The 12750-nt window shown below is 35.1% G+C and overlaps 1 protein-coding gene across 1 annotated transcript in view; it reads right to left on the reverse strand.

Annotated features, from left to right (window-relative positions):
- Window positions 1-12727, reverse strand: part of NHLRC2 (NHL repeat containing 2) — a 43969-nt gene extending 31242 nt beyond the window's left edge. The window contains exons 1-5 of the mRNA XM_026670371.2: window positions 12313-12727; window positions 7748-7900; window positions 3410-3865; window positions 2535-2656; window positions 307-436 (exon numbers count right to left, since the gene is read on the reverse strand). Coding sequence (XP_026526156.2) covers window positions 307-436; window positions 2535-2656; window positions 3410-3865; window positions 7748-7900; window positions 12313-12478 — 1027 coding nt within the window. The 5' untranslated portion in view covers window positions 12479-12727. The remainder of the gene's footprint in view (window positions 1-306; window positions 437-2534; window positions 2657-3409; window positions 3866-7747; window positions 7901-12312) is intronic.
- Between the last annotated feature and the right edge of the window lie 23 nt (window positions 12728-12750).

A 12750-nucleotide genomic window follows, 5' to 3' on the forward strand; every position in this document is an offset into this window, starting at 1 on the left:
TGGGACATGTATATTTGCCTTCATTTGCAAAGTTATTTTGCTGCAAGATACACAATTATATATTTAATATACAGGTTCTATGTATCTGGGCATATAACTGAGCACATGAGTAAAAATGTGATTGCCTTCAACACATAGAATTTATTGTAAATAATGATGACTCATAATCTTCTGTGCTCATGAGATAAGGGAAGGGGTAAGTAGAAGGAAAAAATTAGGTGGTAATCTACCGGCAGTGGTATTAAGCAGACTACAATCTTTGAAAAAAGCATAATAAATATAAAATATAAACATCATAAAAAATACCTAAGCTTCCAAAAGTTATATCCCATGGTGAACTAATAGGCTGCTCATCTCCTTTGGCTCCTCCTTCCTTATCAGTGCCTTGTATTCCAACTCCTGCAACAGTGCTCACTAACTCCAACCGCAGGTCAATCTAGAATCAATTATTGATTTATTTTAATAAAAGAGAATATGTGTAATTCAGGGTTGATCTGTGGAATTCTTGGCATTTTTCTGAGCTTCTTACTAATTACAAACAAACAAACTCAAAAAGCACAAAGAATTCATATTAATTTAGTTTTCTAGTAAACTTATAAAATGGCACATCTTTTTATACTGTTAACCATTTTTAGCAAAATATCTTTAATACTGTAATATTTATTTGGAATATACTATACTTGTGAAAGCAGGGAGTTAGTTTGTGCCCTGCTTTATAGTTAGTATCAGAGTAGCACATATCTTTAATTTTGAAATAGTTTATATCTTTAGTGAAGAATTTATATCTGTCTGTCAGGGATAACAATGGTTTTCTTCACTCAAAACATTGTATGTCAAAGTATAGTCAGGGGACCCTGGGGGTCCTGAGATCTTTTCAGGGAGTCCCTAAATCAAAGATACAAATACTTTAAATGTTATAAATCTTAAATTTATAATATGCTAATCCAGAAATATAAACCAAACTCTTTGATATCCTCCATCATTTTTAAGAATGATTGGTATCCTCAATCATTTTTAAGAGGTCCTGAAATAAAAATGTTTGAGAACCACTAACTTGCGAGATCAAAATATATAATGCAAATGACTTCTATGAAATGAGAAAATAAAGTTCATTAATTAATCCTAATTCAGTATCTATAGGACTAATCCACAATATAAATTAATGACAATTTATTATGTACAAAAATATAGAGCAGTATAAATGAAAAGCTGGCTTTTTAAATCTTAACTCTAAGAGTAGTGAGTAGGCATGGTAATCATTTCAGATGTTACAACATGGAAAGTTTGGAACGTATGACAATTAGAGATGATTTCATATATGCAGGATCCATTGGTTGGATGTGATTATCAATCAGCACCAAGATACTGAAATTTTGCGATGCCAATGAAAATAAGGTTTGAAATGGAACATATTAAAAAGTTACAAAATGGTTTCCAATGGAAAGAATATGAATGAGATACAATGGACATATGCACACATTGTTCTGTGCAGAGTACAACTGGTATCTAATGGCCCGTGCTCTTGTTTAGCAACTGCTTCAGACAGTGATTGTTCGCAGTTATGTTAACAATAATAAAAAATAGCTTTTGAGACCAGTGTCTTCATTTATGAATAAAAATATATGAAAAAGAGATTTTGCAGCATCTCTTGGTCAAGTGTATTAAAATCAGCTCATATGTGTTGTCCTATGCCTGACCTGTTTTCTTTCCCCATCCCACCTCTTTGCAGAGTGAAGAGATTGCCTGAACATGCTCCTTCTTCCCGAGTTGCTTTTGTCTGCAGTGCAGCTCTTTCATGAAAGGTGCTAACTGCAAGTTAACAAACTCAGATCTGTGATTTTAATTAGTTGATTAGAACCCTCCTGCCGTCTGCCGCTGACAAGAATGTAATCAATTTCACAATGAAGGCTTTTTGGCTCCTAAGTGGCTCACAGATGTAAGTGTGCAGTGGGTGCTTATTGACTAATAATTTTTTCCTTTCCACTGAATGTAAACGCAAACATTAATTTCCTTCTTGCTAATTATTCTAACATTTTGGGAGTGTGTTCTAAAAGGTGGGAGAGTGGGGAAAAAAGACTGTTAGATTTTCCCTTTTACTCAGCTTCCTTGTGTGTGAACATTCTTCACTGTGGGGACTTGCTCCATTGTTTGGAGCCATATCCCTCTGATGCCATAACGCAAAGGAAAGTTGAAGTAAAATCATAACCACACTGCAGTCATGTGATTTTTCATTTAGTGACCACTTCATGTAATGACAAGGTAGTTGATCCCAACTGCAGTTGCTAAATGAAAATTACCTGCATTTGGTAAATTGCTTTCAAAGCTTAATACAAAAATAAAAATAATACTTTTTTTATCTACGTGGAATAAAAATATACTTAGAAATACTATTGCTGGTCACATTGCATAGCCCTTTGTGTTGGCATTGTTTTTTATCCATAAAAAAATTCAAGGTAAGGACCAGGTTAGGGACACATTGTCTATGTTGTTGCTAAATTGGTACTGACATGATAGAACATAATCAATCAATTTACCTTTCTAATTAGATGGTTTTCTGTATCTGCTACATAAATAATACTGTTCTTTATGGCAACTCCTTGTGGAGAACTGAATGATGCTTCTGAAAATTTTCCATCATTTCTTCCTCTGTCTGGTCCTTGAACAAAAATAACATAAAACAAGAGTATAACTTTTTCTAGAGGTCAACAATGGATACACAGACATGTCAGATTTAGGTCGCAAAGAATTTTATTTTACATTAATTAGAATAGCAACAGCTGTGGACCTAATCAAATCAATATTAGTCAATATGTTTAATATTCTTCCACAAAAAAGTGTAGATTCTTTTTAGAAAAGCAGAATTTTTAAACTTGTAGAATGCCTAGCAATATAATCTATTAATCTTTAAACATTATCACATATTTATTGCATCTACAATAATTTCCTTTAAAGATTCAGCTTTCAAACACAAGGAATTATATAATACAATACAAAATGGAACACAGTGCCAAGAAAACATGCAGTCAGCTACGAGCTAAAATAAACAACTGAATTTCATAGAATCTACTGCTCAAGTTATTTTTAGAATACCAGTTTCAAGTCTGAAAAATGTGGTATCATTTTCATGACTTACTAAATTTTGTATGGTTATTAGAACTCAGAATTAGATAATTATTTATTTGCAGCTCCATATACACTCAAAGAAGCATTTTGTAGGACTGGAAACTAATTTTAATATAGTTTTCTATGCAATATTGAAGAATTGTAGAAGACAGATAGAATTAGGATTTGCCATGAGAGTTGTCAAGGTAAAATGCAAGGTTTTAAAACAATTATTATATTTTAATCATTAATCAACAAAACAAAACAATACAGTATAAGATCTTTAAATATATTTGATTACCCTTACCTCCAATGATGTGCAGAATGTGACCATTTTTTTTCACAACCAAAATCCTATGATGTCCAGTATCTGCTATTACCAAGGTGTTTTCCGAACTATCTACTGCAATTTTTCCAGGGAACAGCAAAGGTGAAGGTGACAAAGAGTCTCTATATAACTGTGTTCTAATTCTATTACTATTAATTTCCTTTTGTTCCTTGTAGTATTTTAAAGCTATAGATGTAAATAGAAATAGTTTGTCCTTGTGCCCTTCACCAATCAGACTGAACAAGATATTGCCACGAGGTCCAACAATTACCAAGGTTGGCCAGCAGGACACTTCTAGCTCATGCCAGAGGGTTGCATTAACATCATTTACCACAGGATGAGTGATGTTATATCTAAGAACAGCACTTTTGATGTTATCCAAAACTTTTTCATTTGGAAATTTTGCTGAGTGAACACCAATAACAAGGACACCATCTGAAAGCATAGATAAGAAACAAATAATGAGATTTAAACCTAGTTGGAATGCTGTACTGTTGCTGGGATATATGGGATAAGCTAGATAGTTGTACTATGTATGTGGTTTTCAGCAAGAGCGAACATATAAAGTACTTTATTGTAAAAATATATAGGCCTCTACTACCAGTGTTATAAAATGTGGTAGAGATTTATTGCTCTTATTAGATCAAAACGCAGCTCTTCCCTGTTGGCTAACCCCTCTAATTCTAATAGATAACTTTTCTTCACCCTGGAAGCAGACAATATAGCATAAGCTGACTTGGTATGGGTTATCTCTATTACAATATGTATGATCAAAGTAAGCAATTAAGTATTTAGAGAATAAGGGGCAAGTAATTCCAGATGAAAGTTAATAGGCTATTCCAACATAATAGAATTTAAAACTAGATTCAACATATTTCCATCTGCATTTCTATAAGGCAGGTACAGCAAAATCCCTGTAGCTAAGCGCATTTGCTCATGTGGGGATGGGGACTGTAACTTTCTCAGACTTATTATATTGAAAATTTTATGGGGGTCCACCCACATTTGTAAATAGTAAGAATAATATTTTTTTTATATTGAGTTAAATTGATTTACAACACCATTTGATCTAGCTCAACGCTGTCTATCTAGATGGCAATGAAAACTTTTAAGTTTCATACACAAGTTTTTTTTTTACTCAATCAGGAATTAATCATGGCCTTTTTGCATGTAAAATAAAGGGCTTACCAATGGTATTCACAGAGGTTGGTGATGTCAAAAGAACAAGATGAAAGCATTCTGTTCAGAGTGATGCCTTTGTTGTGTGTTGATGTTGTACACACCAAAGAATAGGGCTGTGACCGTAATGCTTTAGCTGCCATCTTTCCCCACCCTGCCTCTCAAAGCCGTTGTCTGCTACTGAGCTATCACTTTTTCCTTCATCACAGAAACAGTACTGTAGTGATGTTCTGTGAGACTAACAATGAAATCTAGAGGCAGTCTTTTGCAATCGAGACTAAAGACAAATTGATACACTTAGCCAGGATTTGGATCCTATAATTGTTTTAGATCTGTTTAATTATAATTTTGGGTTTTTTAATCTTTATTTTTATTATTGCTACCTGCTTAGAGCAATTTCAAAAGAAAACCTGGATGTATATCTAATTAAAAATGTGTATTTTCCTGTTTTTTCTTTAAATATGTAACAGCACTTGGGCTCAGATTGCCCCTCCCTAGTATATATTCTGGGGGTAACACAGAAGAGATCAAGGATTGTCAAAACAGATTTCTAAAATTCATAATAAAGCATTAAAACAAGAAAGGCCAAAGCTACAACCTCAGCATCAAGATTTAAGATAAGAAAGAGAATAGGCTTAATCAAGACAAAGCAACAAATAAAATTTGGAGTCTTGCTTAAACACTGAACATTCTATAACACACCTTTATGGTGGTTAACATACTAGACAGCTTATATAATCAACTTCAAAATGACCCCATACAGTACTTTTTTAAATGAAACTTTACAAACCAGAAGACTGGATAACAACTCTGGACAGTTCAGCGGGATGTCTGAGGCTATGGTTCTTTATCCTATCTCTCAAGGTTATTCTTGCAGGCCATTTTATAAGACAGGATGAGACAGATACAGAGAGGAACTGTTCTAATGACATTCTGAGAAAAAGAAGTCCCAGAAATCTTGTTCATTTTTCTATTATGCAGAGTTGACACAATATCACCGTAAATAACCTTGTGCTCTGTAAAGAGACAGAATCCTAGATCAAAAGGACTGAGGAAACGATAGGTCTGATTTCAGTATCCTTTCCCACATGCTTAAGTGACTTTTATATTGTATTTAATTTATTACCAAGTAGAACAAAGGCTTTTAACAGTTTATTTGGTTAGAATTCAATTGTATTTTTCTGTTATAAAAACAACCTGATAAAAGAGAGTATCAAGGGTACTGCAATAAAACATTTCATGCACTATCTTTTCATTTAAATTTAGAATAAGAGTTCAAAAAGTGATACAAGGATTTAATAGGAATAAGGATAATGCTGCACTCTGCTTATCATTTTGAAGACATACAGAAGTCTGCAAGAATTTATAAATTATTCTTCCTTCCTCTTCCTATTTTAAGAATTGAAGATAAGCAGCAGAATTAATGCAGAGACCTGGCTTCTAGAGCTGCTAGCATCTATACTAAGCAGAATTTAATCTTACTCCACAAGTGAGAGTTGTTATTATTATGTTTCCTTTCACTAAATAGCCAAAAGTGAGTGCTATTTGGTTATGAGTACATAAGCATTGAAATGAAGGAATAATAGCAATAGCAATAATATACTGGTTCACAGTGCTATACATCCCTCTCTAAGCTGTGTACAGAATTAGTATATTGCCCCCTACAATCTAGGTCCTCATTTCGACTTCAGAAGAATGAGTCAACCTTGAGCTGGTCAGGATCAAACTGCTGGCAGTCGGCAGAGTTAGCCTGAAACATTGCATTGTAACTACTGTACTACTGTACCATAACATAATAACAATAACAATGACACTAAATATATCTATTAAAATCTGAACAGAAATATCAATGAGATATCATAAAATACCAAATTTTGTCATCTCTATAAATAAAAATACAACATAAAATATAGTACATACGTTATTAATGAATATGCAATGCATTCTGTTTTAAACTGCTGCTATACAAATATAATTTTGCTACTGAAATGGGATCTGCCAGTTCTATCCCTATTTCCCTGGCTCGTAATTTCATCTAAAAGATAAACAAAACTTCACAATTGCTTCAATGCATAGTGAAGCAGTAGACAAAAAGAGAACGAATGAAAAATCATAGAACATAACCTGTTGTGTGTTCTGATTTTGTATAGATCAAAGCAATAATCCACTAGCAATTTGTATTTAGGCAAATCAATTTGATTAGAATAATATGTTTTCTGTTTAAAAGAAAAGTAATCTATATTTTAAGACAATTTCATTGACAACAGAACAAAAAGAATAAAATATTGCACAGTAAAATTCTAGGATCAGGCTAGATTTAAAACTGCATTAAAAAAGAACTGGCTCTATCCCAAAGTATTTCTGTCAAGAAGCATTTCCTCATACAGCAGTCCAACAGGTCATTTCCAGACTGTCAATGTGATAAGAATGTGCATTAGGGTTTAAAATAACCTTGTGAATACCATTATGAACTCAGAAATAGTCCTAGCAAGGATAAGACAGGAAAGCATTAGACAAATGTTAGTTGACATTAATTCATGCATGTATCAATAGAAACCTGCAATTTTTAGGTATGGCATAATAGTTAAAAGATATGCACTAATATTGGCAATGTCATGAAACAATTCTCTATATTTAAGCATATTGGCATTGGATTTGAAACAACTACATTTGAGGACTAATGTGGCATTTTGTGAAATGTATATTTCAGGGCATAGCATTGTACTTGAACTCTTAGACATTTTTCAGACTTTCTGCAATCACAAACTACAAGATAATAATAGGATTTTTGGAAAAGGCACACACCACCCAATCAAATCTCCAGGTACTCCCTACATTTTCATCTTTAAAAGGAACATTTTTTTTGCAACTGAGAAAACAATTATATTTATGTATAGTTCCTATCTTCATTGTTAAAGGATTTAGAAAGGAAGGAGCAGCTAAGGAAGGAAGGCCAAAGTTTTAAGGCTGACACATCAAGCTGGCTCTAGTTCATGAATGTGAAGAGTATAGTCAAAGGAGAGACAGAGCCAAGAAGGGAATCCACCTGGAGTTGTTATGTTCCCACAACAAGTCAAAGTCCAAGCCCTCTTGAAGTCTGTTATCTATCTTTGAACAAAGTATTGACTGGTTTAATACCTTTATCAGAGTACTTCTCCTCTAAATCGTGAAGATCAGGTAAAATATGGATGCAATTGATGCAGCAGTAGGTGAAGAAATCTAATACCACTACTTTTCCACAAAGATGTTCATATAAAGAAAGTGAACCTTCAGTGTTCAGCCATTGTAAATCTGAAATCAAAGCTCTAATTAGTACTTTATTTTAAGACATTAAAAGAACTAAGCGTATTCTGAAATAACAACTAGTGATTGTATTTTTTTTAAAAAAAACAATTCATGAATTTCTAACACAAAAATATTCTTAATATTCAAAATCTGTAATTCTTCATAGCTCAGTTAATCTAAAAATATACTTTTTATCATTCTATTTAATATATAAAAGGATAAAATAAAACTATTCAAGTTAATGTTAAAATAATATAATTATTTGAAGATAAACAAGAATCCATTTACAAAGTTTCTAATTATAAAGCATAGCACAGATGACATATGTTACAACAATATCAATGTTTTGTTTTCCTATCTGCTTCATCAAATGTAATTCAATATAATGAGATTAGGCAGAGAACCATCATTAATACCTTTGTTGAAATAACAAAAGAAGTCTCAAGCGTTTTCAAAAACAATTTTTTTGAAATACATGCAATAAGGTCTATGCAACATAACTTCTAATACAAAAGAAATACACTGAAATGATTTCAGTGTTTAGGGAAAAAGTATAAGGAGTGAATTATAAAACAGTGTACGAAAGAAGAGTGAATGATTGAGATGAAGGGAGAGACTTAAAAAGGAGGTGGCTTGATGGAGTTGATGCATTATTTAGAGAAAGATACCAGAAAAATTTAAAGCACGAGTAATGGGTAAATCAATAAGGCAGAAGCAAGGACAGTATGTGAGTAGAAATTTTTATGCAAATAATAAATTCTTGTTGCTGAAACTATTGCTTTGCTCTGTATGTATAGAAGAGCAAACAGCTTACTCTCTTGACATCTCCTTTCTCTCCAATCTCTCCATCCTTTGATGGAGTAGGGAGGAAAAAAATAAGCAATTTCTGTTGGCAATTTCTCCTTTGCCTGACCCTTTCCTGCTTCCAGGAGAATTACACTACTCTTGATGTACAGAAAATCAAACATCTTAGAGGTAATTCTTAATTTATGACAGCCATTGTGATTGTCTTTGCTAAGTGATCAGATCAAAAATAGCAATAGCACTTAGAACAGCCTCTCTAAGTGGTTTACAAAGTCAACATATTGCCTTCAACAATCTGGGTTCTCATTTTACCCACTCTAGGAAGGATGGACAGCTGAACCAACCTTGAGCCTGGTGAGATTCAAACTGCCAAACTGCTGGCAGCGGGCAGAAGTAGCCTGCAGTACTGCATCCTAACCACTGTGCCACTTTCCTTAGTGATCGCAATCTTGGCAGTGGCAGTTCTCACCATACCAAAACATGTGGGTCATTAAGCAAGAAGTGAAGAATGTTCTAGAGAAGGAGTATAAGAGTGCTACATGGTACAGGAGAGGGGAAACACAGTGCAGGCTATGCACAGGTTGGGGAGGAGAGCTCAGGAAGGCTGGGAAAGAGGGTGTGGAGTTCATGAAAGTTTGAGTGAAAGGCAGAGAAGATTAGAGAAACAAGATGTGGAAGGTACTAGTGGGTACAAACTAGCAAAGAATGGCTGGGGTGTGTGTGAAGACTTATCCAAGGGATTTCTTACCTTCTCTGCTGGCTCACCCACTGACTTTGCTTGTGGGAAATCAGAAGAGAAGGTCAGCAGTCACATGACTGTGGGATGCTGCAACCAAATGTGCATACCGCTTACTAACACCCAAATTTTGTTCACATGACTGCAGGGATGCTGCAACCAAATATGCATGCTGCTTACTAACACCCAAATTTTGTTCACATGACTGCAGGGGTGCTGCAACCAAATGTGCATACCACTTACTAACACCCAAATTTTGTTCACATGACTGCAGGGGTGCTGCAACCAAATGTGCATGCTGCTTACTAACACCCAAATTTTGTTCACATGACTGCAGGGGTGCTGCAACCAAATGTGCATACCGCTTACTAACACCCAAATTTTGTTCACATGACTGCAGAGGTGCTGCAACCAAATATTCATGCTGCTTACTAACACCCAAATTTTGTTCACATGACTGCAGGGGTGCTGCAACCAAATGTGCATGGCGCTTACTAACACCCAAATTTTGTTCACATGACTGCAGGGATGCTGCCACAGCTGGAACTTTGAGGACTGTTCATAAGACTCCATGTTCAGTACCATCATTTCAAACAGTCATTCAATAAATGGTCATAACTTGAGGAATACTTGTACTCTCTTGAAATTTCTTCCTCTCTAATCTCTTCATTCTGGGGGAGGGAAGAAGGATGGGTCAAGCAAAGGAGTTTTTTTTTACAGAAATTGCTTTGTTTCTGCCCTCTTCTTGCAGAGTGAGGAGATTAAAGAGATTTCAAAGGAATATTATAATCTGTTTGCATAATGCACCTGTGGTTCTCAGAGTGATGATGTGGCTACATTGATTTCACTATGCATAAGAGCAGTTTATTCTCTTGAAATCTCTTTCTCTCCAATCTCAGCTCTGCAGGGGGGAGGCTTCAGAAGTGATTTCAGTAAGCAATGTCTCCTTTGCCTGACCTTTTCCCCATCCAAGAAAAGAGCAGAAGGATTGGAGAGGAAGAGATTGCAAGAAAGTTGTTTGCTCATATACACACTGAAAGCAATGAATTGCTTGCTTCCCCCTTACCGGCAGAACTTATAAATTAATGAGAGGGATATCAAAAGAATAAGTTGTCTATGTAACAAGCCCTTGGCTCTCAGCCCAAGCTGCTGGCTTGATCAAATTGTTTTTTATGTGTACAAGACACTAAACAGGTACTCAATATTACAAAGCGTAGGGGAATGGTTAGGAGGCAACAAAAACAAAGGTGTAAAACTAAGTACTCTTGTCTTTTTCTAGCCCACAAGAATTGTCAAATCATCCATCTATGTGATAGATCAGAAGGTCTCAACCTGTGGTTCCCAGATTCCTTGGGGTAGGGTGGGATCGTAATTTCATCACATAAGGTCTGCGAAGGCTTGAAATTTATAACATTAAATGTTATAAATCTTGAGTTAAGTATTGGATCCATGGTGAAGAAAAGGTTGAGAATCACTAGGATAGATGATATGACAAATAAAACAGAGGGTTCAAAATCATACAAAAATGCTTATCAATGTTTTTCCATTTAACTGAAGAAATAAGCAGAATGCTATAAATTTCAGTCCTTCATCTCAAACTTTTCAACGTTTTATTAATATACACATACTTAAGAAAACGTAAGTTTTCACAGGTATTTATATGTATGGTATTCAGCTTTTTTCGGGTATTTTCCCATGTCATTATAGTTGTTTTGTGAGACAAACACTATACAGAAGCCTGATGATGGCAGATAAGATTCTGCCGAAACGTTGCTACAACTTTAAAAGCACAACTATAATGATGTGGGAAAATACCCGAACAAAGCTGAATACCATACACACACACACATATATATATGTTAATGTTAAATTTATTTGATCACTTTTTTCTCTTTTTATACAGTTTTTTTTCTTTTTGTTATTGTTACTGTTTAATATATGCTTTTGTTTCATTTTGGGTTTTTTTCTGTTTTGTATTTTACTTTTTATGATAAAACAATAAATGTATAAAACATTTTATTTATCATTTGAATGCTGAGACTGAGACACTGCTTATGTAACAAATAGTGTAAGACCACTAATTCTGCAGAAGAAAAAATGATATTCAAAACAGTATTGATAGGCTGCTAAAATAAGCTTAAAATAATTGATTGCAAATTAATAGAGAAAAGTAGTTTCCAAATTGTGGTGTTTACTAAACATAATTCTGAAGGATCCTTGGTACTCTGAGTTGGTTGTTTTCTTGTAGAGGTTTCATTACTCAAACTAGGTAACATCATCAATGTTAGTAAGGAATGGGGTTTGCTCTCAATTTATATTATAGTCAGTGTTGGTGATGGTGGTCTTAAAGGTTCTTTGGTTGGGCTGTTTACTATTAGCTAAGGTACTGTTTACTTCTTGATTGTTGGGACCATTCCTTACTAGCACAGATGTTACCTAGTAGTTTATGTAATGAAACATCTGCAAGAAAACAAGCGGGTTCAGGGAGTACCAATCATCTTTCAGAATTATGCTTAGTGAGCAACATAAATCTATTATTTATGGTATTATTTATTATTTGTGGTATTATTTACCACAATTTGGAAATTACTTCCGTAGCTCAGAGAGCACCAAGTACCCCTCATTTTCAACCCAAGCTACAAATATTCTCCTTTGTCAAACAGGATTCTTTAAAAGAAACGATTCAGAGAAGATCAGGGATCATATGATGCTTTTTAAAATCCCAATAAAGTCGCGCGGGAGAAGAGCAAAGTTATTAGTTGACAACCAGGACAAATCTGAAGACTGGAAAAGTTTGGACGGCTCCTGCAAAGAGATCAGACACCCGTGGACGCCCAACTACTTAGGGTAGCTGAGCCGGTGGACAGGGTCTGCTCACCTGCTCCAAACTCGGGCACTTTCAAATCCCGTTCCCATCCGTCCACCTTTTTCACGTGCTGATACACCAAGTTTTCCTTCTCTTGAAGCGCGGTGGCATCCTCCAGCGCGTAATCCAACTGGCTCTGCCAAGGCAAAAGAGCCGGCAAGCCGCCAGTCGCCGCCATCGCTTTTCCCCTCCCTGCCCGCCAGAGCACAAAAAAACGGGCGTAACTCTAACTGCTCTTCCGTTTGGCTTCCAGCACTTTCCAAACTCAGCTCGGTGCGGTCATGTAGCGAACTCCAACCCGATCCCCCATATCCCGAATATTTAAAATCCCGTCGCCCCATATTTTCATGCCCAATAAAAACTTTGGACCAAAGATGGATTATTATTCCTTTGTATCGCTACGATGCTTCCCACCCCCCAAAATAGCGCAAGAATTCGCACATTCGACAA

Source organism: Notechis scutatus, chromosome 4, assembly GCF_049901735.1.
Source record: "Notechis scutatus isolate UNSWTSFEM ecotype Mainland chromosome 4, rNotScu1.2, whole genome shotgun sequence".
NCBI classification, from domain to species: Eukaryota; Metazoa; Chordata; class Lepidosauria; order Squamata; family Elapidae; genus Notechis; species Notechis scutatus.